Source organism: Onychomys torridus, chromosome 13 (assembly GCF_903995425.1).
Source record: "Onychomys torridus chromosome 13, mOncTor1.1, whole genome shotgun sequence".
In the NCBI taxonomy this organism is placed as follows: Eukaryota; Metazoa; Chordata; class Mammalia; order Rodentia; family Cricetidae; genus Onychomys; species Onychomys torridus.
The window spans coordinates 49,047,244-49,072,476 of record NC_050455.1 but is presented as its reverse complement, the minus strand read 5'-3'; the positions used below and the strand labels follow the sequence as shown (position 1 = coordinate 49,072,476).

General features: G+C 51.1%; 1 protein-coding gene across 3 annotated transcripts in view; it reads left to right on the top strand.

The window, feature by feature from the left end:
* The window catches only part of Ndst1 (N-deacetylase and N-sulfotransferase 1), a 57,966-nt gene that overhangs the window by 20,945 nt on the left and 11,788 nt on the right, over positions 1-25,233 (top strand). For 2 of the 3 annotated variants that reach the window (XM_036204365.1, XM_036204364.1), the window contains exons 2-7: positions 11,057-11,959; positions 16,799-17,293; positions 20,083-20,170; positions 21,902-22,056; positions 22,816-23,001; positions 24,974-25,102. In XM_036204365.1, the coding sequence (XP_036060258.1) occupies positions 11,447-11,959; positions 16,799-17,293; positions 20,083-20,170; positions 21,902-22,056; positions 22,816-23,001; positions 24,974-25,102 (1,566 nt within the window). In that variant the 5' untranslated portion in view covers positions 11,057-11,446. The remainder of the gene's footprint in view (positions 1-11,056; positions 11,960-16,798; positions 17,294-20,082; positions 20,171-21,901; positions 22,057-22,815; positions 23,002-24,973; positions 25,103-25,233) is intronic. The other variant, XM_036204366.1, reaches the window with a different exon arrangement.

Here is a 25,233-nt window from a genome sequence, read left to right as displayed (position 1 = left end):
TGCTTCTGCTCTGGTACACACACCACGTCATAGTGTGCAGCTGGGGCAGTGCGCTCAGCGGAGGGACTGTCCAGATCTCTTCCTGCTTTGCTGCTGTTCTTGTCTCTGACCTTCTAGTTGGTGGAGGGGACCCTGCCCTCTCTTCCCCCAAGTTTAACACCTTGGGAGGGCTGGGTGCTGATATGGCTCACACTTCAGTGTGTGAGCCTTTGTCTCAAAACCATAGGGGAATGTTTAGCAGCCTGGAAATGTAGAAGGGGATGACACTTCCTTCTTTCCCAAAAGGAAGGCAGACCCAAGAAGTTCAAGGCACAGACTGATTTCCACTGGGAACAAGTGACAGGATGGTCTGCTTTGATCTGAGCCCCTCTTCCCCCTTTGTTAGGGGAAGCCTCTGATTAGAGTGTACATGGATTCATGGATTCCTTGTTTCTTTCTTTCCTCTTTTTTTTTTTTTTTTTTTTTCTGAGACAGGGTTTCTCTGTGTAGCTCTGGCTGACCTGGAACTCACTTTGTAACCCAGGCTGGCCTCGAACTCAGAGACTCTCCTGCTTCTGCCTCCCAAGTGCTGGGATTAAAGGCGTGCGCCACCACGCCTGCCCTGTGAATTTCATGTTTCTTAGTAGGGCTCCTCCGGGAATGGGGAAAGATAAGGTTCTTCTGTCTGTGGACCTGGCTGAGGAATGGTCCGGAATGCTGAGCAGGGCACTCCAAGGAACTTATGAATGGACACCATGGTGGGCTGGGAAGGGTCATTCTAGCCCCATGTCCACTCAGTCACTTGCCTTCTCTGAGTCTGCACTTCCTTCCTATACAGTGCACCCCAGTGACCCTGCCCAGTGTGGGGACACAGCAGGGATATTCAGCACAGCTCCAGTGAGCTTCCAGGAGCTCCCTCTGGGTTAGTGGATGTCTGCAGGGGAGGCCATTCTTGTATGGAAATGTCCTTTTCCTTTGAGTGTCTGGGATCAGAACCTAAGGAAAATAACTGAGATGGTTTTGATGGTCCTAGGAATGTTGGGGTGAGCAGAGAGCCCTATTTTGGAGAAGGGAGCCCTAGTCCTCCATAGCTGGTCCTGCCTTGGCTTGTTATCCACAGTGCCCATCCCCCACTTGTTTGCTTGGTAAACCTTTTTTTCAGAGCTGGTACGGAGATAAATTTTCAACTCAGGCCCGGCTGGAAGCAAGGCATTAGCCACCCACAGTCTTGGGCCTGCCTTTGCCTGCCGGGAGGGGACTCAGAACAAGTTCCCAGGCTAAGAAGCAGGGTGAGCAGGGCTGTTTGGTGTGCTTGCTGATGGAGGGAGGGTGTGTGGGGCTCCTTCTAGAGGGAGGTCCCTGCATGTGAAACACAGTGTTCAGTGCAGCAGAAAGTGGAGAGGCACACTGTGTTGGGCACTAGCAAACACCAGCTGTCCAGGTGAACTAAACTAGAAGAGCCTGGGCTTGGTGCTGACATTCCCAGCCTGCTCTTGGGAATAGTGGCCACCAGTACAGTTGCAGTGGGGTAATCTCACCATGTGGTGGCCAGGAAAGGGAAGTGGCTGTAATTGATGTAGCTGGCTTGAGATGCCTGCCACAGACTGAAGAGGAAACCAAAGCTTCCTTGCTGTGAGTACCCATTGGAGACGGGAAACCCCTGTGCCTTGGGAGGCTGTGGAGAAGTAGAGGAGCACTCATCAAGTGTTCCCAAACCCCGCAGTCGACTCCTGGCAGGACCTGGCTTTGTGGGAGGGTGGGCAGGGTGAGAAAAGGGGGTAGGGCACTCCTGGTTGGTACAATTCAAAGAATCCTTTCTTTTCCCCTCTCTGGTCCTCGGTACCCTGTGTACTCACTGCAGGTGGACTCTGCCCTCGTGGCCCTGTGAGTCCGATCTAAACCACGCAGAGTCTCTGTCTAGTAGTGACTGTGGTAATGGTGAGGTGACCGATAGGCAGCAGCTTGGCCACAGGCCAGTCAGCACTGGGGGATGGGATTGCTCCTGTCTTGGGGAGGACTTAGAATGTGGAACAAGTCTCCCCACAGCTGGAAAGCAAATGTGAGGACTTTACAGCTTTGGAGGGTGGGGCAGGCCAGGCTGGGTGGCTGTGGGGTGTGTCTCAGCTGCAGGGTGTGTCTGGGCGGTGGGTGGTGTGTGACTGGGTTGAGGGTGTAATGGCTGGGAGGAGCTGGGCCAGCTGTGGGGCATGGCTCTGGATGCATGTGGGACTAGTGTCTAGGCCTACAGCTGCCACCACCCTGCCCTCCCCAGTCCTTGGCTAAGTCGTTCCATGTAGACTCCTCCTCAGCTCTGTGTCTGTGTGGCCTGGATGCCCACAGTGCTGCCGCTTAACACGCCTGTGTGTGTGAGTGTGCCCATGCATCCAGGTACACAGGAGCTCGGATGTGTGTATTGGAAGGCGGGTGCCCCAGTGTTACCAGGAATGGCTCAGATAGGAAATAAAATATGTGCTGGGCTGTGTGGACCTTCCCTCACTCACCCTGAAGTGACATTACCCTGGAGACTTAAAAACCATGATTTCTGAAGCCCCAGAAACCTTCCCTGAGGCTCTGGGTCACCACTGCCTCATCCGTGCCTGGTGCTGTGCCTGGCACCTCATGGTGTGTGACAGACAGACTGAGGGAGAAGATGACACAGGCCATTGCATGCTTCTAGCCCCGAGGGTGATGTCAGACTGCTGCCCTTTCCTGAAAGCTCTGTCCCTGCTCCTCCTTTCTGGCTTCATTCTCTTGTCTCGCATCTTCTAGACCACAGATCCTGATTTGTTTTATTTTGAGACAAAGTATCAGTGTGTTGCCCTTGCTAGCTTGAAGTTTATTGTAGATCAGTCTGGCCTGGAATTTACAGAGATCTACCTGCCTCTGCCTCCTGAATGCTAGGATTAGAGGTGTGTGCCACTGTGCTTGGCTTCAATTTTTTTTTTTTTTGAAAGCTCATTTGGAGTTATTTTAAAATTTAATTAATCAATTAATTTTTGTTAATTCTATTACTAATTTTTAAATTTATGTGAATGAGTGTTCTGCACGAATGTCTGTGCACCACATGCATGCCTGGTGTCTGTGGAGTCCAGAGAGGGCATCAGAGGCTCTGGAACTAAGTAACAGACAGCAGTGAGCTGTCAGGTGGGTGCTGGGAACTGAACCCGAATCCTCTGGAAGAGCAGCCAGTGCTCTTAATTGTTGAGTCTTCTTCCCAGCCCATTTCTTTTTTTGAAATGTGTTGTATAGGTTTCTAGGCTAATATTAAAAATATAGGTTACAAAGATCGATCAAAAGAATCCTTTGCAAAGTTCACAGGAAAGTTAAGACGTATGTTTTGATGACTGTGATATGGTTCATAATCTTGCTTGTGAGAGTTTTTTCCCATCTATTTATTTATTTATTTGTTTGTTTGTTTGTCTGTCTATTTATTTAGTTTATTTGTTTATTTGTTTGTTTATTTATTTATTTATTTTGCTCTTTATTTTTAAGATAAAGTCTGGGGCTGGAGAGACGGCTCAGTAGGGTGAGGGAATTTGGAGCCCCAGCCTCCATGTCGAAAGGTAGGCATGGCCAGTAGGCAGGCTCAGCCCCGTGTGTTGGAGAGTGGGGCAGAGATAGGAGGATAGCTGGGGCTTGCTGGCTGTCAGCCTGGTTGAAAAATGGCAAACTTCAGGTTCAGTGAGGGACTGTCTCAAGGGAATAAGGTGGAGAGTTATAGAGGAAGATAGCCAGCATCTTCTGTCCTTTTCACATCTTGATTGTGAGCATTGACATGTGCACATACCCATAAACTATACATAGCACACACCTGTGTGTGTGTGTGTGTGTGTGTGTGTGTGTGCGCTAGTGCAACTTAAAAAAAAAAGTCTCGGGGTTGGGGATTTAGCTCAGTGGTAGAGCGCTTGCCTAGCAAGCACAAGGCCCTGGGTTCGATCCTCAGCTCCACACACAAAATAAATAAATAAATAAATAAATAAATAAATAAATGAAAGTCTTGAGCCAGGTGGTGATGGTGCACCCTTTTAATAACAGCACTGAAGAGTTTAATCCCAGCACTTGAGAGGAAGAAGGGAAGTGGTGGGTTTCTGAGTTCTAGGCCAGTCTGGTCTACAGAGTGAGTTCCAGGACGGCCAGGACTGTTACACAGAGAAACCCTGTCTTGAAAAAACAAAACAAAGTCTCTCTGTAGCTCAAGCTAGCTTCAGATTCTCAGCAGTCCCCCTGCTTCAGTCTCTTGTGTGCTGAAATCACAGGTATAAACCAAAGTCATTCCCCCCAGCCGTCCATAGCATAGAGAAGAATATAACACAACTACATTTTTCCCAGCAGAGGAAGGGAAACTGAGGTTCAGAGAAGTTGAGAGATTTGTATAAAGGTCACAGGCTGGTAAACACGGAAGCCGAGACTCCAGCTTGGCAAGCTGCCTTCAGCCTGAGCCTTGACTGCGGCTAGCAGGCACTTTGTTCGCTTCTGTTTCTGATGTGTTCAGGTAAAGGAAGATGAGCACATGGCACTTTTCAGGACCTGCTGGCACACAGTGGCACACTTCACCCTTGTTTGTTCTGGGAACTCTCGGTCTCGATCCTGGAATCCACCCTTTTATCCGAGCCAAGTTGCTTGCACCTTCTCTTGCTGCCATGCTCTGAACAGCTTGCTCTATAAGAAATCTTCCATTTCCTATGGGTTCCAGGGTTGTGGAGAAGTGCTTTGAGGTAGGGATGTAGGGTAGAGAGTGACTTTCAACTCTACAGCAATGGCCTCAGTTACTGTGGTATTTCCCGAAAGTGCTGGGTTGCCATGGTGTCTCTATGACGACCAGAGCATCTCATTCATTATCTCCAGCACCTTGGCAGGGAAAGCTAAGGCTGGGACTGGGAGAGTGCAGTGAAAGTCAGGCTAAGGACTAGAGGCTCCTGTGGCTGTGGTCCTTCTCAAGCTGCACAGCTAAGTGTCTCCTGTGGCTGTGGAGCATGCCTTTTCATGGGGTCTGGGTTCAAATCTCAGCTTGCAGTGGACTAGCTGTGTGATTTTTGGAAATGACAGTCTCTAAGCCTCATTTTTCTCAACTGTAAATAAGGATATTGACATAATGTAAGGATTACATGAGATAAGGTATAAAAGGTGCTAAGCACAGTGTGAGGCTCATAGTGAACGCTTCATGAGTAGTGTCAATACCAGTTATGGTGATGATTATAATTGTAACTGTTTTATGATTATATTAGGGGAACCTCTGGGCTTCTGAAGGAATGAAAGACAAGCTCAAAGTCAGGAAGAAGCAGTTTTGAATCAAGATTTAGTGATTTTCATGTGACTGTTAAAGAACCTTGCCCGGGAGCATTTATCGTATCTGGAAACATCAGGATCTGAGAAGAAGTGGGAGCTTCCATGATGGCTAGTACCTGGTCCTCACCTTGATGTGATACCCAGGGCTTGGGGAGATGAAAGGAAGCACAGTTTATTTTCTAGGGTTCTTTGAAGCCAGCTGGATGGCAGATGTAGGGATATGCACCTAATTGTAACTAGAACATGCTCTCTCCTCTCTCTCTCCTCTCTGTGGTGTGGGTATAGATATGTAGGCATGTGGGTGGTCACATACGGGGGAGTGCACATGTTGGGTGTGGAGGCCAGAGGCTGATGTCTGGTTTCTTTCCTAGTTAACTTTCTATCTTCCATACTGAAGCAGGGTCTCTCACCTCAACCCAGAACTCCCTAGTTGGCTAGTCAAACTAGAAAGACTTCTGGGGGATCTATCGTCTTTGCTTCCCGAGCACTGGGGTTACAGGTAGGCTGCCACGGCCACCTGACGTTTGTGCAGGTGCTTCCGTCGTGCTCACGTGACAAGTGCTTTCCCCACTGATCAGTTATAAAGGTTCCGACCATTAGAGGAAATCTCCTAAATGAAAGAGAAACCAGAGAACACACATCTACTCTCTGGCTCCAGAGTTGTATTTCCCACCCTCCAGCAAGGGGTGGGAATGTTAAGGGATAGGCCTGGGGTGAGAATGGGGTGGTTGGAAATGACTTCAGAGAGGCCGTGACATTGGGATTGGGATGTGAAGGATGATTAAGTGTCTCAAGAGGTTGGGGGAGGCTTTTCTGGGGATGGGAACATCATGAGCTACCTGACTAATATGGTGACTGGCTGGGCCAGGCTGTGGTTTATGGGAAAGAGCCCAGATTGCCTCAGCTGTCCTGTAGCCTTGGTGAGTCTAGAGAGAGTAGATGTTCCCCAGTTCTTTGTTCCTTTGGCCACTGGTGTCCTCTAATGCAGAAGGTGAGAAGGGCTTTTCAGTAGGTACCGGTGGGTGACCGTGGGTACTCTGTGCAGAGTCTCCCTTCTGGGGTGCCGGGAAGTCAGTGCTTTGTTTACAACGGAGCCGGTTATTTTGCTCTCTCCCACTTGGGAAAAGCCCCAGACTCCACAGATGGGAATTCTTGGGGGAGGAGGAGGAGGACATTGGACTAGGCCAGCCCCTACTGCATGGAACAGGCACGCACCCCACTTCTGCACTTGCTCTCCTCTGTGAAATCAGAGCTTGCCCCGGCTAGATTCCAGGGCTGCCAGAGAGATGAGCTTTGCATTGCTGTGAACTAAGCTGTTGTCCGTGCTGTGAAGGATTGTTGTGAGCATGTTGAGAGGCAGCAAGAGCGAGTGGTAACAGCAGCGGACAGCCCAGTGCAGCATGCCAAGCGAGCTTCTGAGCTCCTCCATTTCCACAAACCCAAGACATAGTATGTACGTGCTTGCTTGGCTTACAGATGACGTAACTGAGGCCCCGAATAGTAATTGTCCAAGACTCCACAGCTCCTAGATAGTGGGGCTTGATTGTATATGATGCCACCTGGCTCCAGCTTGTGTGTATAATCAGACAGTCCCTTGATGTAGGACTCTGGGTCCTTGCTTGGACTTGGGTACCTGGCCTGAGTTCTCTGGAACTATTACATTTACAGTATATGTACATGTATGTATTTTTCAAAGTTAAAATTATTTTTATTTTGTATTTGAGTGTGTATGGGAGTGCCAATGGGTGCTAGAAGAGAGTGTTGAATTCCCAGGAGCTGGATTTACAGGCTGTTGTGAGCTACCTAACATGGGTGGAGGGAACTGAGTTCAGGTCCTCTGGAAGAGCTCTTAACTGCTGAACTGACTCTCCTTTATTTAAAGGACATTTTTGCTTTCACAGTAAAACTGATAGGACAATAGTGTTCCCTGCTGTACACACAGTCTCCCTTGTTATTGATGACCCCTACTACAGTAGTGCAGTGTTACAGCTGATGGGCCTGTGCAGAGCCCTGATTTAAAGTGCGTGTGCGTGTGCGTGTGCGTGTGCGTGTGCGTGTGTGTGTGTGCGTGTGTGTGTGTGTGTGTGTGTGTGTGTGTGTGTGTTTATATCTGAAAAATTTTGTCAGATTCTCACCAGGTCCCTTGACCCTGAGATGCTTGAGACCATGAACTGCATTATTAACAAGCAGAAAGGGATGTTCCTGGGATGGATAGAGGCCAGTGTCACACACCTGAGCTCACCACTTCCCCTTCTGTGGGGCCAGATGGATGGTGTGGGCAGGGACCATGAGGGCAAACTCCACCCCCCAGCCTTGTGCTCCTGATGGCATGGTGCGGGGGCAGGCCTGACCATGGCTGTGGCTGTAGATAGCGCCACACTGGTAAGTGAGATGCTGGTCACTCTAGTTCCTGCCTCTGCCAGGACACCTGCCCTTTCTTGTTCTGCTCTCTAGAACTCAGGGAGTCCTGGAAGCATCACATGCTTCGTGTCTCCAGGAGGCTGCACATGTCATTCTTTCTCCAGTTCTTGGTTAGGCCTTCTTGCTCTAGCCTGCTCAAGGACCACTAGCCCCAGGAAGCCCTCCTCCATCCTCCTGGTCTGTCTCCAGAGGTGAAATGCCTCTAACCTCTTCCAGATACCATGTTGCTTTCCACCACCCACGCTTGCTTACTCCCGGCATTGCAGAGGTCTGCTTTGGATAGGCAGCCTCTTTCCCAGCTGCATGTAGTGCAGAATGTCAGGGATGGAAGAGTCCCAAGCCGCCTCTAACAGGCAGGAAACCCAGACAGGGACAAGGTATACGCTCAGGATCACGGTGCCTCATAGCACAGAGGGGACCAACTCCTCAATTCATGACAGGAAAGCAGAACATGAAAATCACCAGCGATACCAGTGTTAACGTGTGTGTGTGTGTGTGTGTGTGTGTGTGTGTGTGTGTGTGTGTGCGCGCGCGCGCGCACGCGCGCGCATGCTTTAAATCCGAGCACTGGGGAGGTGGAAACAGGTATATCCTTGGGGTTTACTGGCCAGACAGCATAGACTACTTGGTGAGTTCCAGCCCAGTAAGAGATCTTTATCTCAGAAAAAGGTAGACAGTATCTGGAGAATGACACCTGAGGTCTGCTGGCTTTTACACACACACACACACACACACACACACACTGGCAGATGTCTGTCAATATCCTTCGTGTGCTATGTTTGCCTTGGATCCTATCATCACATCAGGCTTTCTGGTTTGTTTGGAGACAGGGCCTAGCTGTGTGGCTCTGCCTGCCTTGACCTACTACACACAGAAGGTTGGTCTCAAACTTGTGGTCATCCTGCCTCATCCTCTTGGGTGCTAAGATGGCATGTGCCACTATGTCTGGCTTGCATTATGATTTCTAGAGAATACCCCCTTGTAGGGCACTTGCCTTTATAAGTTGCACTGGGATTTGGATTTTTATAGAGAAATCTTTTTTAAAAAATATTTATTTGGCTCGGCAGTGGTGGCTCACACCTTTAATCCTAGCACTTGGGAAGCAGAGGCAGGTGGATTTCTGTGAGTTCGAGGCCAGCCTGATCTACAGAGTGAGTTCCAGGACAGCCAAGGATACACAGAGGAACTCTGTCTTGAAAAACAAAAACAAAACAAAACAAAATTTAAAAAAGCCATTCTGTGTTTGTATAATGGTGTGTGTGGATGCTAGTGTGCGGGAAAGCAGGCTTGTGCATGCCAGGGCCTGTATGTGGAGGTCAGGGAACTTTGTGGAGTTGGTTCTCATCTTCCATCTTGCTTTCCTTCCTTGAGGCAGATGTCTGGTTGTTGCTGTTGCTTCGCTGCATGCTCTAGGCTAGCTGGCACACAGCTTCTTGGGGCCCCTGCTGCCACAGCCCCCTCCCTCACCGTAGGAGTGCTGGGACCAGGCTCGATTATCAAGCACTTGGACCCGATGAGCCATTTCCCCAGTCCCTTCTTAGTGTGGATACAAAATGATGGGTTTCATATATCTGTATATTAGATTCTATTCTTGACATGATTTTTAAATTTTTAAATTTATTTATTATGCATGTGGGTATTTTGCCTGTATGTATGCCTTTGTACCACGTGTGTACCTGGTGCCCACAGAGAGTCCAGAAGAGGGCATTGGACCCCTGGAACTGAAGTTACAGATGCTTGTGAGCTGCCGTGTGGGTGCTGAGACTAGAACGCCGGTCCTCTGGTAGAGCAGCCAGTGCCCTGAGCCATCTCTCCAGCCCTTGCACTTTCTTTATTTGTTCTCCTTTTCCTTCCCCACCCTCCACTCCTTCTTGCTTCTTCCATGGGATCATCTTTCCATGCTTCCGCAGTGGTCCCATCCAGGATGAATTCCTAGAGGTAAGGCTCTTGCTGTCTGTCATATGGTCCCCATGCTGAGCACATCAGAGAGTCTAGGGCCTAGGAAGAGATTAGCGGTCTTTATCCATAAGGCCAACCCCCAGATTCCCAGTTCTCCATCTGGTGCCACAGCCTAGTCTGTTCACTTCCGAGACTGCTGACCCACATGGAGAGCTTTCTAGTCTGCAGGGTGCCCTGTGGGAAGGTGCATCTTGGTTTGGTGGTTTTCCCTCATGTAATGGGGGCTGGAGGGTGGTGTGTAGGCTGCTGTGGGCACATGGGAATTGGAGCCTATGTACTGTGTGTGGTCTCTGCTTACTATTTCCAGACAGAGATGGGTATTCTGGCTTGGGCCCCCTGGTGGGGCTCAGGCTGGGGAAAGAGCTAGAATCTAGAGTTCTGTCTGTCTGGGTGGATAAGGCCCAATGTAGAGGAAGTCCTTGCCTGCCCCATTTGGTCACCTGGTACCCAAGGTCGCCAAGCATGTACCTGAGGAAGTGAGATTCATGGTTGCATCTGGGGAGATGCTTACCACCCCTGTTTCTGAGTGTCCTTGCATCATACCCCTCAGACACATTGGTTCGTTCCATCAATCCTCACCACAGCCCAGCGTGGAAGGAACCTCAGGATGAGTTTACTGACGCTTCAGTGGTAGTGACTCCCCACACAGGCTTCTGTACACAGCTCTGGGTTGGAGTCCTGCTCTGGCTGCTTCCGTTAGTGACTGGGGTTGCTGGGGTCACTTAGAGGAAAGGCTGACAGAAGGAAGGACAAGCAGAAGGTAGGAAGCAGGAGGGCAGTGGACAGGAGGATCAGGAGGATGTGCTGTTTGGTCCTGATGCAGATACTCTTCCGGGCCTCGCCACTGTTCGGTGTCACATTTTGTTTCTGGATTTTTTTAAAGATACTGTATTTTTTTTTTTTTTTGTATGTGTGTGAATGAGTGTTTTGCCTGCATGTATGTATGTGTACCATGAACATGCCTGGTGCCTGTGGAAGTCATTGAATTCCCTGGAACTGGAGCTGCAGGTGGTGGGAACTGAATCCGGGTCCTCTGCAAGAACAGCCATCTTTTAACTTTTAACCTGAGTACTGAAGTTATTCTGAGCCATCTCTCCAGCTCTGCTTCTGGATTTTTCTTGCCTAGCTTGGCCTAATAATAATGAAAACTAGCAGCTACCATTGGTGGATGCCTCTTTAAGCATACTCCTAGTGATTTGTATACATTGTTGGCCTTCATTTTCCAGCTCTTCATGGTATGGTTACCTTTGTTGTTGGCTTCATTTCACACATGGGGAGACTGAGGCTCACAGAGAGAAGAGTGTCAGGTTGGGTGGCAGTTCTTGAACATGAACCCACCTTGTCAGGACCCGTGTTTCTGTGGTCATCTGGCTCTAAAAGCCCTTCTCTAACTCTCTGCTTTTCTCCCCAGCTCTCCAGCCTTCACCCTGTGGGTACAACTCAAGAGAGCGGCATGCGGCACCCCCTGGCTGGCCCACCATCTTCTGACCTGCTGTTGACCACCCCCAGGAGGCCCTGACGCCCTGGGGCACTTCTGCTCTGCACAGGACCACGCTGGGGTTTGCCATGGTGACATAAAGGGGTGTAGGGGAAGGAAGGAGCAAGACCAGCCTGTAGACTGTGCCCCTGGCTGGGAGAGAGGGCCAGGGGCCCGGATCCTTCTCTCTGCTGCCCTTTGAATGTCTTACTTCTAAGTGTCGGAATTTCTCAAGTCAGTGGACAACTCTTGGGCCTCCTGTGTGAGGCCTTGCGGGGGCCAGGCCAGGCTGGGCCTCTGCTGGTTGAGGTCTTAGGGGCCAGGATGCCTGCCCTGGCATGTCTCCGGAGGCTGTGTCGGTACATGTCCCCACAGGCTGTGCTTTTCCTGCTGTTCGCCTTCTGCCTGTTCAGCGTCTTCGTCTCTGCCTACTACCTGTACGGTTGGAAGCGGGGCCTTGAGCCCTCAGCAGATGCCTCGGAGTCTGACTGTGGGGACCCTCCACCTGTGGCCCCCAGCCGTCTCCTGCCAATCAAGCCTGTGCAGGCAGTTGCCCCTTCCCGAACAGACCCACTGGTGCTGGTCTTTGTGGAGAGCCTCTATTCACAGCTGGGCCAGGAGGTAGTGGCAATCCTGGAATCTAGCCGCTTCAAGTACCGAACAGAGATTGCACCCGGAAAGGGGGACATGCCCACACTCACTGACAAGGGCCGTGGCCGCTTTGCCCTCATCATCTATGAGAACATCCTCAAGTATGTCAACCTGGATGCCTGGAACCGGGAGCTGCTGGACAAGTACTGTGTGGCCTACGGCGTGGGCATCATTGGCTTCTTCAAGGTATTCAGGGAGCAGGTTTCTAAGCAGTTCCCAGCACTGTCTCTATACTTGTTAGCCAAGCACCTACCAATTCGCATTGTAAATGAGTACAGTGGTAGCACTAAGCTCCTAGGCTTCTGATGAAGGTTAAGTGGGTTCCTGTTTCTTGCTGATGAATGCTTAGTAAGTATTTGGAGGCAATGTCTACTACACATGGGGCTCAGTGCACAGTAGGCACTTGCCTGAAGGAGACTTGGGCCGGGTGCAAGGTGGGAAAAGGCATACTCTGTTAGGGACTCTGAACCTGCCACGGCAGTCATCTCAGATGAGCAAGTGCAGGCGCAAGAGGGTTGTTACTCACCTGAAGCAGGTTGGCTCTCCATTCACTGTCTAGAGATCGATAGTGGGGGTGAGGTTTGGTTTCCCAAACCAGAGCCATTTTGCACTAGGAGAAAGGAGAAAGAAATCCCAGTTTGCAGGTGGGGAGCTGCTCTGGGCTTTGTGGTGTTCCCAGAACCACCCCTGGGATGGGGGTAGGAGTCTCATTGCTTAAAGCTTGTCATGGAAGGTTTGCCCTTGACGGGGCAGGGACAATGGATATGTGGTCGTGACAGATGAATGCAGGCGCCAGCTGGGGCTTGGCTTGGGGGCTTGGGGGGACAGTCGTTTACTGGATGCTTCCAGGGTCCTGGGCCCTTGCTAAGTACCAGTGCATAGAGTAGCGGAAACGGACACGTCCCTGCTTTCACAGAGCTGACATTTTAGCATAGTGGGGATGCAGTGGGCTCCTGGGAACAGACGCAGTGGCAGGTGTGAGAAATGTAAAATGAAGGGGAGCAGAGACGGTGTTCGAGAGTGGGTGTGGGGCCAGTCCCATAGGCTGTGGTCAGCCAGGAAAGTTTTCGCCTGTGAGTGGCCTGAGGGGGCTGAGGAGGGCAGAGGGCTGCTGCATCGAGCCAGAAGGTGCTGTGTCCCAAGCCTCCTCGCACATTGTTCCTTTGTTCGGTGCTGGGAGGGGCTGCTTTAGCCCAGGCTTCCCACAGCCTGCTCTTTCATGCACTAATACTGCAGGAGGCTCTGCCATTGAAAAGGGAGAGGGAGTCAAAAAACCAAAGGCCCGCAGAAATCCTGCGGTGGGGCGGCCTGTATGATTTGTTTCTCAGCCAGCTTGATCTCTTTCATAGAGCACCCTCTGGGGAACACTGGCCTGGTTTATGGCTTCACAGAAGCAGAAAGTTAGGCTGGCTCCATTGTCTCTGTGCTTTTTTCTTCTCTCCTCTACTCTCTACCCTTTCCTGGCATGAACTTCATTAAGGTGGATTCAGAGCCCCAGGCCTGAGAATCATCAGAATGGCTGACGTTTATTGAGAGCTCCTTCAGTGCGGGTGCTGCCTGCCTGCTTCACAAATTAACTTACTTCACACTAACAAGTCATTTTCCAAGGCAGGCAGAGGGTATGGTGATTCAAGAGAGAGGAAACTGAGGCAGAGAGAGGTTAGGAAATGTATTCAATGCCAGATGGTAGTGGCACACGCCTTTAATCCTGGCACTTGGGAGACAGAGCCAGGTCGATCGATCTCTGAGTTCAAGGTCAGTCTGATCACAAAACGAGTTCTAAGCCAGCGAAGGCCACACACAGAAACCCTTTCTAGAAATAAACAAAAACAAAGACAACAACAAGAAATGTTTCCAAGCTCACACTCCTACCAAGTATCATCCAGGACTCAAGTCCAGAAAGCCCCAAGCCAAGGCTTGGTCTTTCTAAGGTTTGATGAATCTAGGAGCTGACTATCCTTCCTCCTCCTCCTCCTCCTCCTCCTCCTCCTCCTCCTCCTCCTCCTCCTTGTTTCTTTCTTTTTCTTTTTTGGTTTTTCGAGGCAGGGTTTCTCTGTGTAGCTTTGTAGCCTGTCCTGGATCTCGCTCTGTAGACCAGGCTGGCCTCGAACTCACAGAGATCTGCCTGGCTCTGCCTCCCAAGTGCTGGGGTTAAAGGCGTGGGCTACCACTGCCTCCTGGCAGGAGCTGACTATTCTTTACTTGATGGAAGTCAGCGTCAGAAGCCCTGTGTTGTGTACTAGACTCTTCTAGGCCTGGGGCATGTACATTTAGCTTAGTTAAAACATCAGAGCTCGGATCCTATGTAGCCTCAACTCCTTGTGTACAGTGGACATGAGGCCCATTAAGAGCAGGGACATGCTTACTGTCTCACTGGGGTCCCTGGCAAAAGCAGCTCTCCCTACACTGTTGCCTCAAGGCGAGACTCCACCTGGATTTGAGCTGGGGCTTGTGACTGTTGGGTTAGAATGCACGCCTCCTGGTGGTTGAGGCACACCACTGCTCTTCTGCAAAGGCTGGCTTCTGTGCTGTGCTTGGTGCTTTGGCCCAGTTCCCTTCGATTGCAAGGCAGGGTGAGATCACGAGCTGAAAAGTCCAGACTCTAGGTCAAATCTTCATGAAACTTAGAAGCAATGTGACCTTGGCCAGGTTGTTCAACTATTGAGACTAGTTGCAGTTCCTGCCTCTAGACCATGCTAGAAGTAAGACAGTTGAGGGACACACTGAGGGCGAGGCCAGCACCTGGAGTCACTCCATCAGTGGCAGCTGGGGTGGTGTGTCTACTCCAAGTTCAGCAAACACAGCAGTTACACTTGGTCTGTGGCTCTGACACTGTGCCCCTGAGAAGTCCTTGAGGTGGGGGTCGGGTCCTCACCTCTACCATTCCTAACACTATCACACTTCAGCCTTGCAGAGTAGATGGTCTGCATTCAATGCACTCGGAGGGAGGGCCGCGAAGGCCACCTGACTTCTCAGTGCCCAGCATGTTGCTCTGTCACATAGAGTAGGCACTTTGTTTTCAGATAACGTGACTCAAAAACTAAGTGGCTTTACCAGAGTGACATAGTATGCCACCCAGCCAAGATTTGACAACCTAGCGTATTGCTTCTAACTGGATGACCTCAGAAGACCGCATAGGAACAAACTGAGCCCTGCAGAAGGGATGTAGGGTTCCTCAGGGCGGCTTGCCAGTTCATAAGGAAGTCTGAGCTAGGGCCCCATATCCCAGTCCTTGCTCAGGCTCTTCCTTAAGTCAGGGTGACCGTCTCCTTAGTGCTGAGGAGTAGGAAGGACCCTACTCTTATGTAAGGTCACACTCTATGCCAATGCTGACTTAGGGTGGTGGGGAGCAGAGAGCCTGAGGACGGTGTCTCTGAAGATAGGTCTCAGTCTCTTGCATCTCAGCATTGAGGCTGGCTAAGGATGGGGACTTGGCAGGCACTCCCTGCATTCTGCATTCGATGGTCCAAAGTGGCTCCTTATCACAGTTTACAAAGCCAGGCCCCTGCAGAGGCTTTGTGGGAATGAGAAAAGGCCTATTAAGATTAGTAAACAGCCTTCACTGGGCAGGCTCAGCTCTGCACCTGGCAGAGCTTGGACTAAAACCTACCATCTGCTTTCTGTTCAGCACCTGCCCAGGCACGGTGCTCACCAGGGCAGCCCCACAGGTATCCTGTAGGTGATCCTCTTTGCTTCTCCAGATGCAAACCAGAACCTGTGCCCTTGTTCAGAATCCTTGGGTAGAGTCTTTGACAGCTCCAGGGACCTGTGGGTTTGGCCCCCAATGGCCTTTCTGCCTCTTGTTCTTTCTTGATCATTCCCTGGCTCCTTGCTGTTTCTTGATCATGCTGTGCTCCCTCCTGCCACAGGGCCTTTTCACTGGCTATTCTTAGGACTTGACCTCTATCTCCTCCTAGGTGATCACTCATTCTGTAACAAGCTCCAAAGACCCTTTCTCCAGGAGCCTCCTGAGGCAGCTGACTGCCCAGCATGTGCTGGTCTGCAGCTGTGACCTTTCCCATGTAGGTAGACCATGTTTTATTCTTACGTGGTTTTGATGGCTGTCTCCTTCCTGCTTGACTCAAAGGGGAGGGTCACATCTGTTTTTCTTACTTTACACAGTTTCCTGTCTGTCTTTTTCTCACTATATCTCATTAAATACTTACTATAATGTCTGCTACAGTGAGTCGCTGCAGACTGATAAATTAACCCTGGAACCTACAGCTCTCAGGTGCTAGGTACCAATAGCTATCTGTTCCTCTTTCATTCTTAAAAATAGTTACTCATCAAATGAATGTGTGTCCCTGCTGGGTGTCAGGGATCCAAAGTAAGAAATACAGCCTTGTTTTCAAGTAGGCACAGGCTGGTCAGAGGGAGGCTCTGAACCCAGTGCAGCAGCTGAGGCTTTGCCAGGGTCCCAGGGAGGCCATTGCAAGAAGCAGGTATATGTCTTTGGTTTTGAAGGATGAACAGGAGTTTACTGGTCCCAGAAGAGATGATAGAACCAGTGTAGGAGCAAGGACAAATGTATTGTATCTAGAGCCAGATGTCTGGAAGTGTGAGGGAGAGCATGACAGAGTGGGGAGACCAGGACAGAAGAGGGCGGGTAAAGATCGTATCCCTGTCAGTGGTGGCTAGTGGGCAAGAGAGAGCTCCCTTTGGGAGCTGTGTGGGAGGGTGGTGTGTGTGTACGTGTGTCTGTGTGTCTCTCTATGTGTGACTGTATATGTTTGTATGTGTGTGTCTGTGAGCGTGTGTTTGTCTGTGTCTATGTGGATCTGTGCCTATGTATAGTTGTGTGTGTGTGCACACCAGTGTTGTCTATGTGTATGTGTGTGTGTGTGTGTGTGTGTGTGCACACCAGTGGTGTGTGTGTGTGTGTGTGTGTGTGTGTGTGTGTGTGTGTGTGTATGTGTGTTTGTATTGAGTGAGGGATACAGCAGCTCTGGTGAAGCTGTAACTGTTGTTGGTGTTACTGTTTTTGGCTGTACCTGACAGCTCTTCTCCTACCCCACACTGCTGTAGGCTAATGAGAACAGCCTGCTGAGTGCACAGCTCAAAGGCTTCCCTCTTTTTCTGCATTCGAACCTGGGCCTGAAGGACTGCAGCATCAACCCCAAGTCCCCACTGCTCTACGTGACGCGGCCCAGTGAGGTGGAGAAGGGCGTGCTGCCCGGCGAGGATTGGACTGTCTTCCAGTCCAACCACTCTACCTATGAACCAGTACTGCTGGCCAAGACGCGCTCCTCCGAGTCCATCCCACACCTGGGTGCAGATGCGGGCTTGCATGCCGCACTGCATGCTACTGTGGTTCAGGACCTGGGCCTCCACGATGGCATCCAACGTGTGCTGTTTGGCAACAACCTCAACTTCTGGCTGCATAAGCTTGTCTTTGTGGATGCTGTGTCCTTCCTCACAGGGAAGCGCCTCTCACTGCCTTTGGACCGATATATCCTGGTGGATATCGATGACATTTTTGTGGGCAAGGAGGGTACACGCATGAAGGTGGAGGATGTGAAGGTAAGGAGAGTCTTGGAATACCTCATCGGGCCACACCCCCATCTGTGCCTCCTGTGCTGTTATCTGCAGACCCATTGCTCCCCCCTGCCTTTCAGCCATTTGCTGTCTTGCTGTGTGCAAGAGGCATTTCTGAAGTGTTAAATATGGAGAGATTTTGCATGTGTGTTCTGGAGCTCAGGAGGAAGAGACCCAGGCAGAAATAAAAAGCATCTGGCCAGGAAAATCTGCCTCTTAACCTAGATGTGATTTTAACTCTTTGAAAATGTTTGTTATTACCAGAGCTCCCAAAGATTCTTCAGAATAAGACCCCAAGTCCCATGCACAGCATGTTTTAACAGCTGTGTATGGATAGTGGGATGCTTACGTTGAATTCTGACACCATTTACTGAATTGTGGGTGGAAGCTCCTTGCAAACACAGGGTTGCATCCACACGTGAGCTGTCAAGAAAGAAGCCTGCCAGAGGGCAGTCTTACGATGCAGTTGTCCATTAGTCATCGGTCACTGGAGCCTCTGCAGAGGAGACAGCGTGCTGGAACGAGGGCATCAGTGTGGGTTGCCACCACAGAGGGCAAACACAACAATAAAGGAGATGGAGACAAAACAGGGGATTAAGTCCCCAGAGCTGCTGCCTGCTGACTGGGTGTCCTCTCTCTGGAGATTAACAGGGCTAGAAATGTATTAGCACCAGACACAGAGCTCTTTGATGCTGCAAGAGGCTTTAGACAGTGTGGCAGGCACTCTTCCCTGGGCAGTGCAGACACATTGGCGTTGTCTTCCTGAATTTGACACCTCTGGCAGGGCTGGCCCAAGGTCTAGAAGGAAGGTCCCACAGGGTTGTGGCCTTGTCCTGCTCAGAAGTGAACTCTGCAGAGAGGAGCATGGTGATTGGTATCGCTGACTAGGTGACTTGGGGAAGTCTCATCCCAGCACTGAGCCTGAAGTAAGGGGGAGTGCCTGGGAGGGGCTCGGGCTGTTTGCTGCATAGTGGTGCCTGCCTGGGGTGGGAAGCGCATGTCCACATGGTCAGGCACCTCTTCCCTCCCCTACTTGCCACAGCAGACCTAGGCAGTGTTGTTCCTGACACTTGAGTTCTCAAACGTTCCTCTGTGGAAGATTTTAAGCCCACTCCAAGTTGAGCCTTCCTGCCAGCGTCTTCGTGCAGCGCTGTGACCCACCCCAGCAAAACAGAGGACCCCGCGGCTTGCTTGGTCACTCCTCCAGTGGCCCAGGCTTCTGTCCTTTGTAGTCTACTGTGGTCCAGGGTGAGGCCTCTAGCTACCCAGGCTCACCATGTCCTTTGTGCGCCATTGATCCGGGGTTGCATACTGTAGCCCAGGTTAGCCCGAACTTCATTATCCTCAGCCTCCTGAATACTCTGCCTAGCTTTTACCATCCCCCCTTTTGTTTTCTTTTGGATACAGTCTCATGTAGCCCAGGTTGGCCTTGAACTCCTGATCCTTCATCCCTCCCTTTCTTCCTGAATGCTGGGGTTATAAGCATGTGTCACCAGGCCTGACTCCTCTTCCCTATTTCTGAAGAAGAGGCAGTGCAGCTGCAAAGAGCCCTGCCCGTGGGAAACAAATCAAGGCCGCTGTCTTCCACGCACCAGCTCGGGGCAGGGTGCAGGGCTTCTTTGGCAGTCCGCCTTCCTTCTCCTGAGCCGGGGGAAGGGCAAAGCGGTTTCCGATTTGGTACGAAGCATGGCTGTCAACTGACTCTCCCTCAGAGCCGTGACGGTCACCTCATTGGCTTGTGTCATTCTGGCCTACAGTACACTTCCCGTAGTCCAACAGAGACTGCATACTGGGTTGATGAGCGCAGGCTCTGTGCGCAGCCATCTCTGTGTGTTACCTCACTGGATCTTCACAGCAGCTGGTGAAGAGGTGGGAGTCCTCTTTTACAGAGGAGGCCACTGTGGCTCGGAAAGATGGAACAGCTCGCCTGAGGCCACATGGCTGGACCCTGTGTCTGTCAGGCAGTGTTTAGACTTGCTTAGATGCCCGAGGTAACGTACTGCCTGAAAGGGGGGGGGGGGGCTCCTGGATCTTTCCTCAAAGCCTGGTGAGCAGTGCAGCCCTAACCCAGGGGTCAGCCCCTTCCATGGACTTCCATGGGTGTTAGATGTGTTCACCACAGCAACACTGGCACACAGAGCGCAGAGTACATCCTTGGAAGGGCCAGGATCCTTTGCTCTAGTCTTGCATTCCCCCAGGAGGAAACTCCTCCACGGGAAGACATCGGTGCTTGTGTCGTCGATGACTGCAGACGTGACTCTATATCTCATTCTTCATTGCTCTCTTACCACAGTCAGGCAGTTTTACAGACCGAGTCTCACTTGTCTGAAGAGCTCCATGAGAACAGCGACTGTCTGGTCCCCTTTTGCAGTTAAGGCCTAGAGAAATTCAGAAGCTTCTCAGGCATGCATTGCTGAGCCGAGTTGGAGCTCAGGGCTTTTCAAGCCAGATAGAATCTGGTGTCGGAGGTGGCAGGGGGCTGGCTTCTTAGGTGTGCAGCCTGGGCCGCCTCCCAGGCCTTATGCTGAGATAGTTTCTATGTGGCTGAGCCCTGCTGGCATGGCCAACATTTGCAACTTGGGGTACTGTGCTGGAGATGGAACCAGGCCTCAGGTGTGAGGCAGATGCTCCCTCACAGAGCCACACTGCCAGCCTTGTATCGGGTCCTGAGATTTGTAGCTGGTCCTGTTATAACAGGAACCCCCATCAGATGCTCAGTGGGAGGAGTCTGACCTGACCTCCCCTCACTGCTGCCTCTCCTCTGCCTGTCCTAGGCCCTGTTTGATACACAGAATGAACTTCGTGCACACATCCCAAACTTCACCTTCAACCTGGGCTACTCAGGGAAGTTCTTCCACACAGGTAGGTGGTAGTTTGCCCCTGCCCTCAGCTTCTCCCAACCTGCCCCCCAGATTGCTGTTATGAGGGCACCAGGTGTGTGTGTGTGTGTGTGTGTGTGTGTGTGTGTGTGTGTGTATGAATGTATGTATATACACACACACACACACACACACACACACACACACACACACACACATATATATATATATATATATATATATATATATATATACTGGGTGAGGGTGGGGAGTGACTCCAGAGTTCATGGTCCACAAGGGGCCTCCCAGCAGAGGGCGCTTGGGGACAGTAGTAACAACAACAAGGTTCCCATATGTCTGGCAGCCTGTCCGGTCTTAGGTTATGTTCTTCTCCTGTCTCCTCCTCACTCTTACCTTTCAAAATCACTTTCAGAGTGATTTCCACTTATAAAAGCTGTTAGTTGAATTAAAAAATGCTTAGCCAGATGGTGGTGGCTCATGCCTTAATCCCAGCACTTGGGAGGCAGAGGCAGGCAGATCTCTGTGAGTTGGAGGCCAGCCTGGTCTACAGAGTGAGTTCCAGGACAGCCAGAGCTACACAGATAAATCCTCTCAAAAAACCAAAAAAAAAAAAAAAAAAAAAAGACTTTTATTATATTTTTATTACTGCATGTATATATGTTTGTGTTCATATGCCATAATGTATGTGTAGAGGTCAGAGGACAATTTAGGGGTGTTTTTCTGCTTCCCCTGTGTGGGTCCCAGGGATTGAACTCAGGTTCTCAGGCTTGGCCATTTCATTGCTGAGCTATTTCAGAAATGGGTTGAGTTTTAAGAACGTTATAGAAGTTGTCAGGTGGTGGTGGTGCACGCCTGTAATCTCAGCACTCGGGAGGCAGAGGCAGGTGGATCTCTGTGAGTTCGAGGCCAGCCTGGTCTACAAAGCGAGTTCCAGGAAAGGCGCAAAGCTACACAGAGAAACCCTGTATCAAAAAAAAACAAAACAAAAAAACAAAAAACAAAACAAAAAAAATCCCCAAAAAACAAAAACAACAAAAAAACCCAAAACAACAACAACAAAAATGTTATAGAAGTATACAGCGTAGAAAGTGACAGCACAAATGACTGTCCCTCCCCACCATGACCCTCACTGTCCTGTGTTTTGTTTGCAGTAGCAGGGATGAGGTTGAGGGTTCTTCCAAGTTCCTCACATGCCGGGCAAACGAAAAGGAACCACCCTGAACTGGTGGGCTGCAGTCCTCAATGAGGATGGCTTCTGGAGTTCTAGGCAGGGCCAGCATGTCAGCGATAGGTTGAGGCTGAGAATGTGCAAGATGGCCCAGATGTACCCAAGAGCGCTAGTGATGGTGTCTGCATTTTGTGTCCCCAGCACGTCCGAGGTGGCTGTAGTCGGACCTCTGAGACAGAGGTTTGAGAGCCCTGAATCCACCCAGAACTTCTGCAGGCTAGTGGGCAAAAGGGCATATGACCCAGTTTGGATCAGTGGAACGGGGCAAGAGCAAGCATGTGAGGGGTGGAAGAGACACTTGGGGTTGTTGACTTCAGACACCAAGAACCCACAGAGGAGATGGTGTGGCCAAGCCGCTTACTGAGACAAGGGCAGTCCAGACTAGACTTGGGTCCCTCTGGGCCAAAGCTCGGTTCACTCTTCCACGCAGCTAGGTGGCCCGTGGCTGAATATCCCACCTGTAGTCGGGCCAGGTTGGAAGGAGGGCTGCGTGGCCAGCCTGTGCTCTGTCTGCTGCTGCCGTAGGTACTGACGCGGAGGATGCTGGGGATGATCTGCTGCTGTCCTACGTGAAAGAGTTCTGGTGGTTCCCCCACATGTGGAGCCACATGCAGCCCCACCTGTTCCATAACCAGTCTGTGCTGGCTGAGCAGATGGCCCTGAACAAGAAGTTCGCTGTCGTGAGTAAGATTCCCCATGGGACAGAACTGGGGGGTCAGGGCTGGGCTGGGCTTCACTGGCCTCTCAGTGCCATGGCAGTTCAGTCTGATAGATCTGTTTCTGTGCTGGGGCCTGGGGTGAGCTGCCTTGATAGCCACTGTCTCCTCAAGAGGGGTGTCCCTCTTTATAGACAAGAAACTAAAACTCACTGGGCCTGGTGGTACAGGCCTAGAATTCCAGCCGTTGAGAGGCAAAGGCAGGAGGATCAGTTGCAGCCAGCCTGGGCTACATGAGATCCTGTCTCGAAACAACAAAACCCAAAAACCTGAATTAAAGAAACTGAGGCTCAAGAGGTCACCAGTGGACTCATGCTGAGGCCTGTTCATTTCCTGGGCCCAAACTCTTACCTTCAGGCCGGGTAGAACCTTTGCAGAGCTGGCAGAGGTATGTAAGAAAAGAGAGATGCAAAAGCCCAGTGTGGACACACTAGCCAAGCAGGAGACAGCAGGGATGGAGTCCTCTGAGCTAGGTGCCAGGCGTGTGGATGGAGGAGAGTTGGGAGACTAGGTTCTAGGCTCGTTTCTGCTAGTCACTTGTTTGAGATTCTGAGTCCTTCCCTTTCTGTTCCAGGCCTCAGTTTCCCCATCCGCACCTGTGGGCTTAGACCACATGCCCTACCATTCTAGCCTTTGTTTTTTGTCTTGTGTTCTAAAAAAGAGAAACAGGGTCCAAAGGGAAAGACCCTATTCTCATCCTGCCTGGGTCATCCTCCCCACCAGGAGCACGGCATTCCCACAGACATGGGGTATGCAGTGGCGCCCCACCACTCCGGTGTGTACCCTGTGCATGTGCAACTGTACGAGGCCTGGAAGCAGGTGTGGAACATCCGTGTGACCAGCACAGAGGAATACCCCCATCTGAAGCCCGCCCGCTACCGCCGTGGCTTCATCCACAATGGCATTATGGCAAGTGGCTGGGAGGGGCGTGGTGGGCGTTTTCATTATGGGGCTGCACACTCTGCTGGGAGGCATGACTGCAGGTGGCTGACTTAGGGGTTTGCGGCCTGTTTCTGCGGCTGTTCTGCCCCGGAGACTCCAGAGGGAGGGCAGATTGGCTGTCCTTCTTAGCTTTGGTGATAGGATCAGGAAAGCTTTCTTTCTTTCTTTTTTCAAGTGTATTTTCACTGTGTGTGTGTGTGTGTGTGTGTGTGTGTGTGTGTGTGTGTGTCCCCGCCCCCAAGAGTGCAGGTATCTGCAGAGGTCAAGGAATCAGATCCTCCTGGTACTGGAGTTACAGGTGGTTGTGAGGTCCCTGGTGTGGGAGCTGGGAATCAAGTGCAGTCCTCTGGAAGAGCAGTAATGCTCTCCACCGCTGAGCCATCCAGCTTCCAGCCATGGAGAATATTATTTCAAGAGAGTTTGACGAAGATACGGGACAGGGCTCTATCACACTCATCTGCATGTTGGTTTGACCACTCTCTTGAGTCTCTGCTGTGTGTTTGTCCGTCCCTACTCTGGGGGCTAGGAGACACAGAAATGAAAAACCCAGCCAAGTCCCTGACCTGTGGACCTGCCATTCCGTAGGGAGAGGCAGACAAGGTGGCCACGAGCATGGGAAGCTTACAGTGGAAAGATGGGAGAGAACCCTGGAGAGAACCCAGCAGGAAAGGCGTGTAGTCAGTAATTGTCTTCAGGGGTGGAGCTTGCAGGACTCAAGGCTGAGAAAGCAGTGGGTGCGAAGGCCGAGGGTAGGGTGTGATTGAGGACCAGGCAGGGGCAGATGGCAGTGGATGACCAGGTGGAGGCTGGCCGTGACGGACTGGAGTTTTAAGCCGAGATGGAAAGGCTTTGGGTGGAGCATGATCTAGTTCGTTCATTCTGCCTGTGGTGCAGAGCAGAGTGTAGGGTCCAAAAGTGGAAGCAGCAGACCAGCAAGGAACAGAGAGTGGGGGTCTCCACATGAGAGTGGGGGTACCTTGGTCACAGCACAGGTGAGAACATGATCATATGCTGGACTTAGAAGGTAGAGTTGAGTTGGACATAGTGTCTAGGAGAAAGGAGAGAGGTGGGGGCGCGGGGGGGGGGGATGTGGCTTCCTGGCTTGAGGCACTAGAAGGATGTGTTGTCATCAGCACAGGCAAGGTTTGCATTTTACTGTCCGTCCATCCGCCCACACATGCGCCTACCCACACACTTACCTACCTGCCTCTTCAGTACCTGGGACTTTTTATTCATTACATTTTTTACATTTATTTATTTTTATGTGTGTGTATGTGTGTGTGTGTGTGTGTGTGTGTGTGTGTGTGTGTGTGTGTGTGTAGATCAGAGGACAACTTGCAGGAGTCACTTCTCTCCCTCCACCAGGAGGATTGAACTGAGGTCATCAGATTGGTGACCAGTACCTTACCTTCTGAGGCTTCTTGCTGCCTTTTCTCTCTCTCTCTCCCCCTCTTCCTCCCTCTCTCCTCCTCCCTCTCTCCATTTATTTATTTATTTCGAGACAGGGTCTCATAGCCCAGGCTGGCCCTGGGATTCATGTTAACTCTGGGTGTGAGGTAGTTATGAGACATGCTCATTCCCTGTTCCAGAGCCTGGTTTCCAGAAGGAAGACATGCAGTTCCATGAGTTCATGACTACCAGTTCGACTAGCTGAGGCTCTGACATTGCAGTGCTGTGTTAGAGGGTCAGAGACCATCACTGCAAACGGCACACGTTTCTAGAAACTCCCATGCTACTTTTGGACCTGTTTCTGTTGTGTAGGGAATAGCTGTGAAGCATAAGACAAAGGCAGTGGTTCACCTGGGGAGCAGAGTGGGGGCTGTGTGACTTCGTAGGGGAGCATCTTTCCGAGGAGGTCCCAGCCCTTCTCCTAAGGAAGCAGCCTTCCTTTCTGGACCATGGCTGGAGATACCATGGCCCCTCTTCTGTTTCCTCCCAGGTCCTCCCTCGGCAGACCTGTGGCCTCTTCACACACACCATTTTCTACAACGAATACCCTGGAGGATCCAGTGAGCTGGACAAGATCATCAATGGGGGCGAGCTCTTCCTCACTGTGCTCCTCAATCCTGTGAGTGCTCTGTATCCCAGGGCTGGTATAAGGAGGGGTGCTGACAGCCTGTGTGTGAGCTAGGAGGCTTCCTGAGCTCGGGGAGAGTGGGCAGGTTGGCGTGGGGGCCTGGAAACTGGGAGGTCCACTGT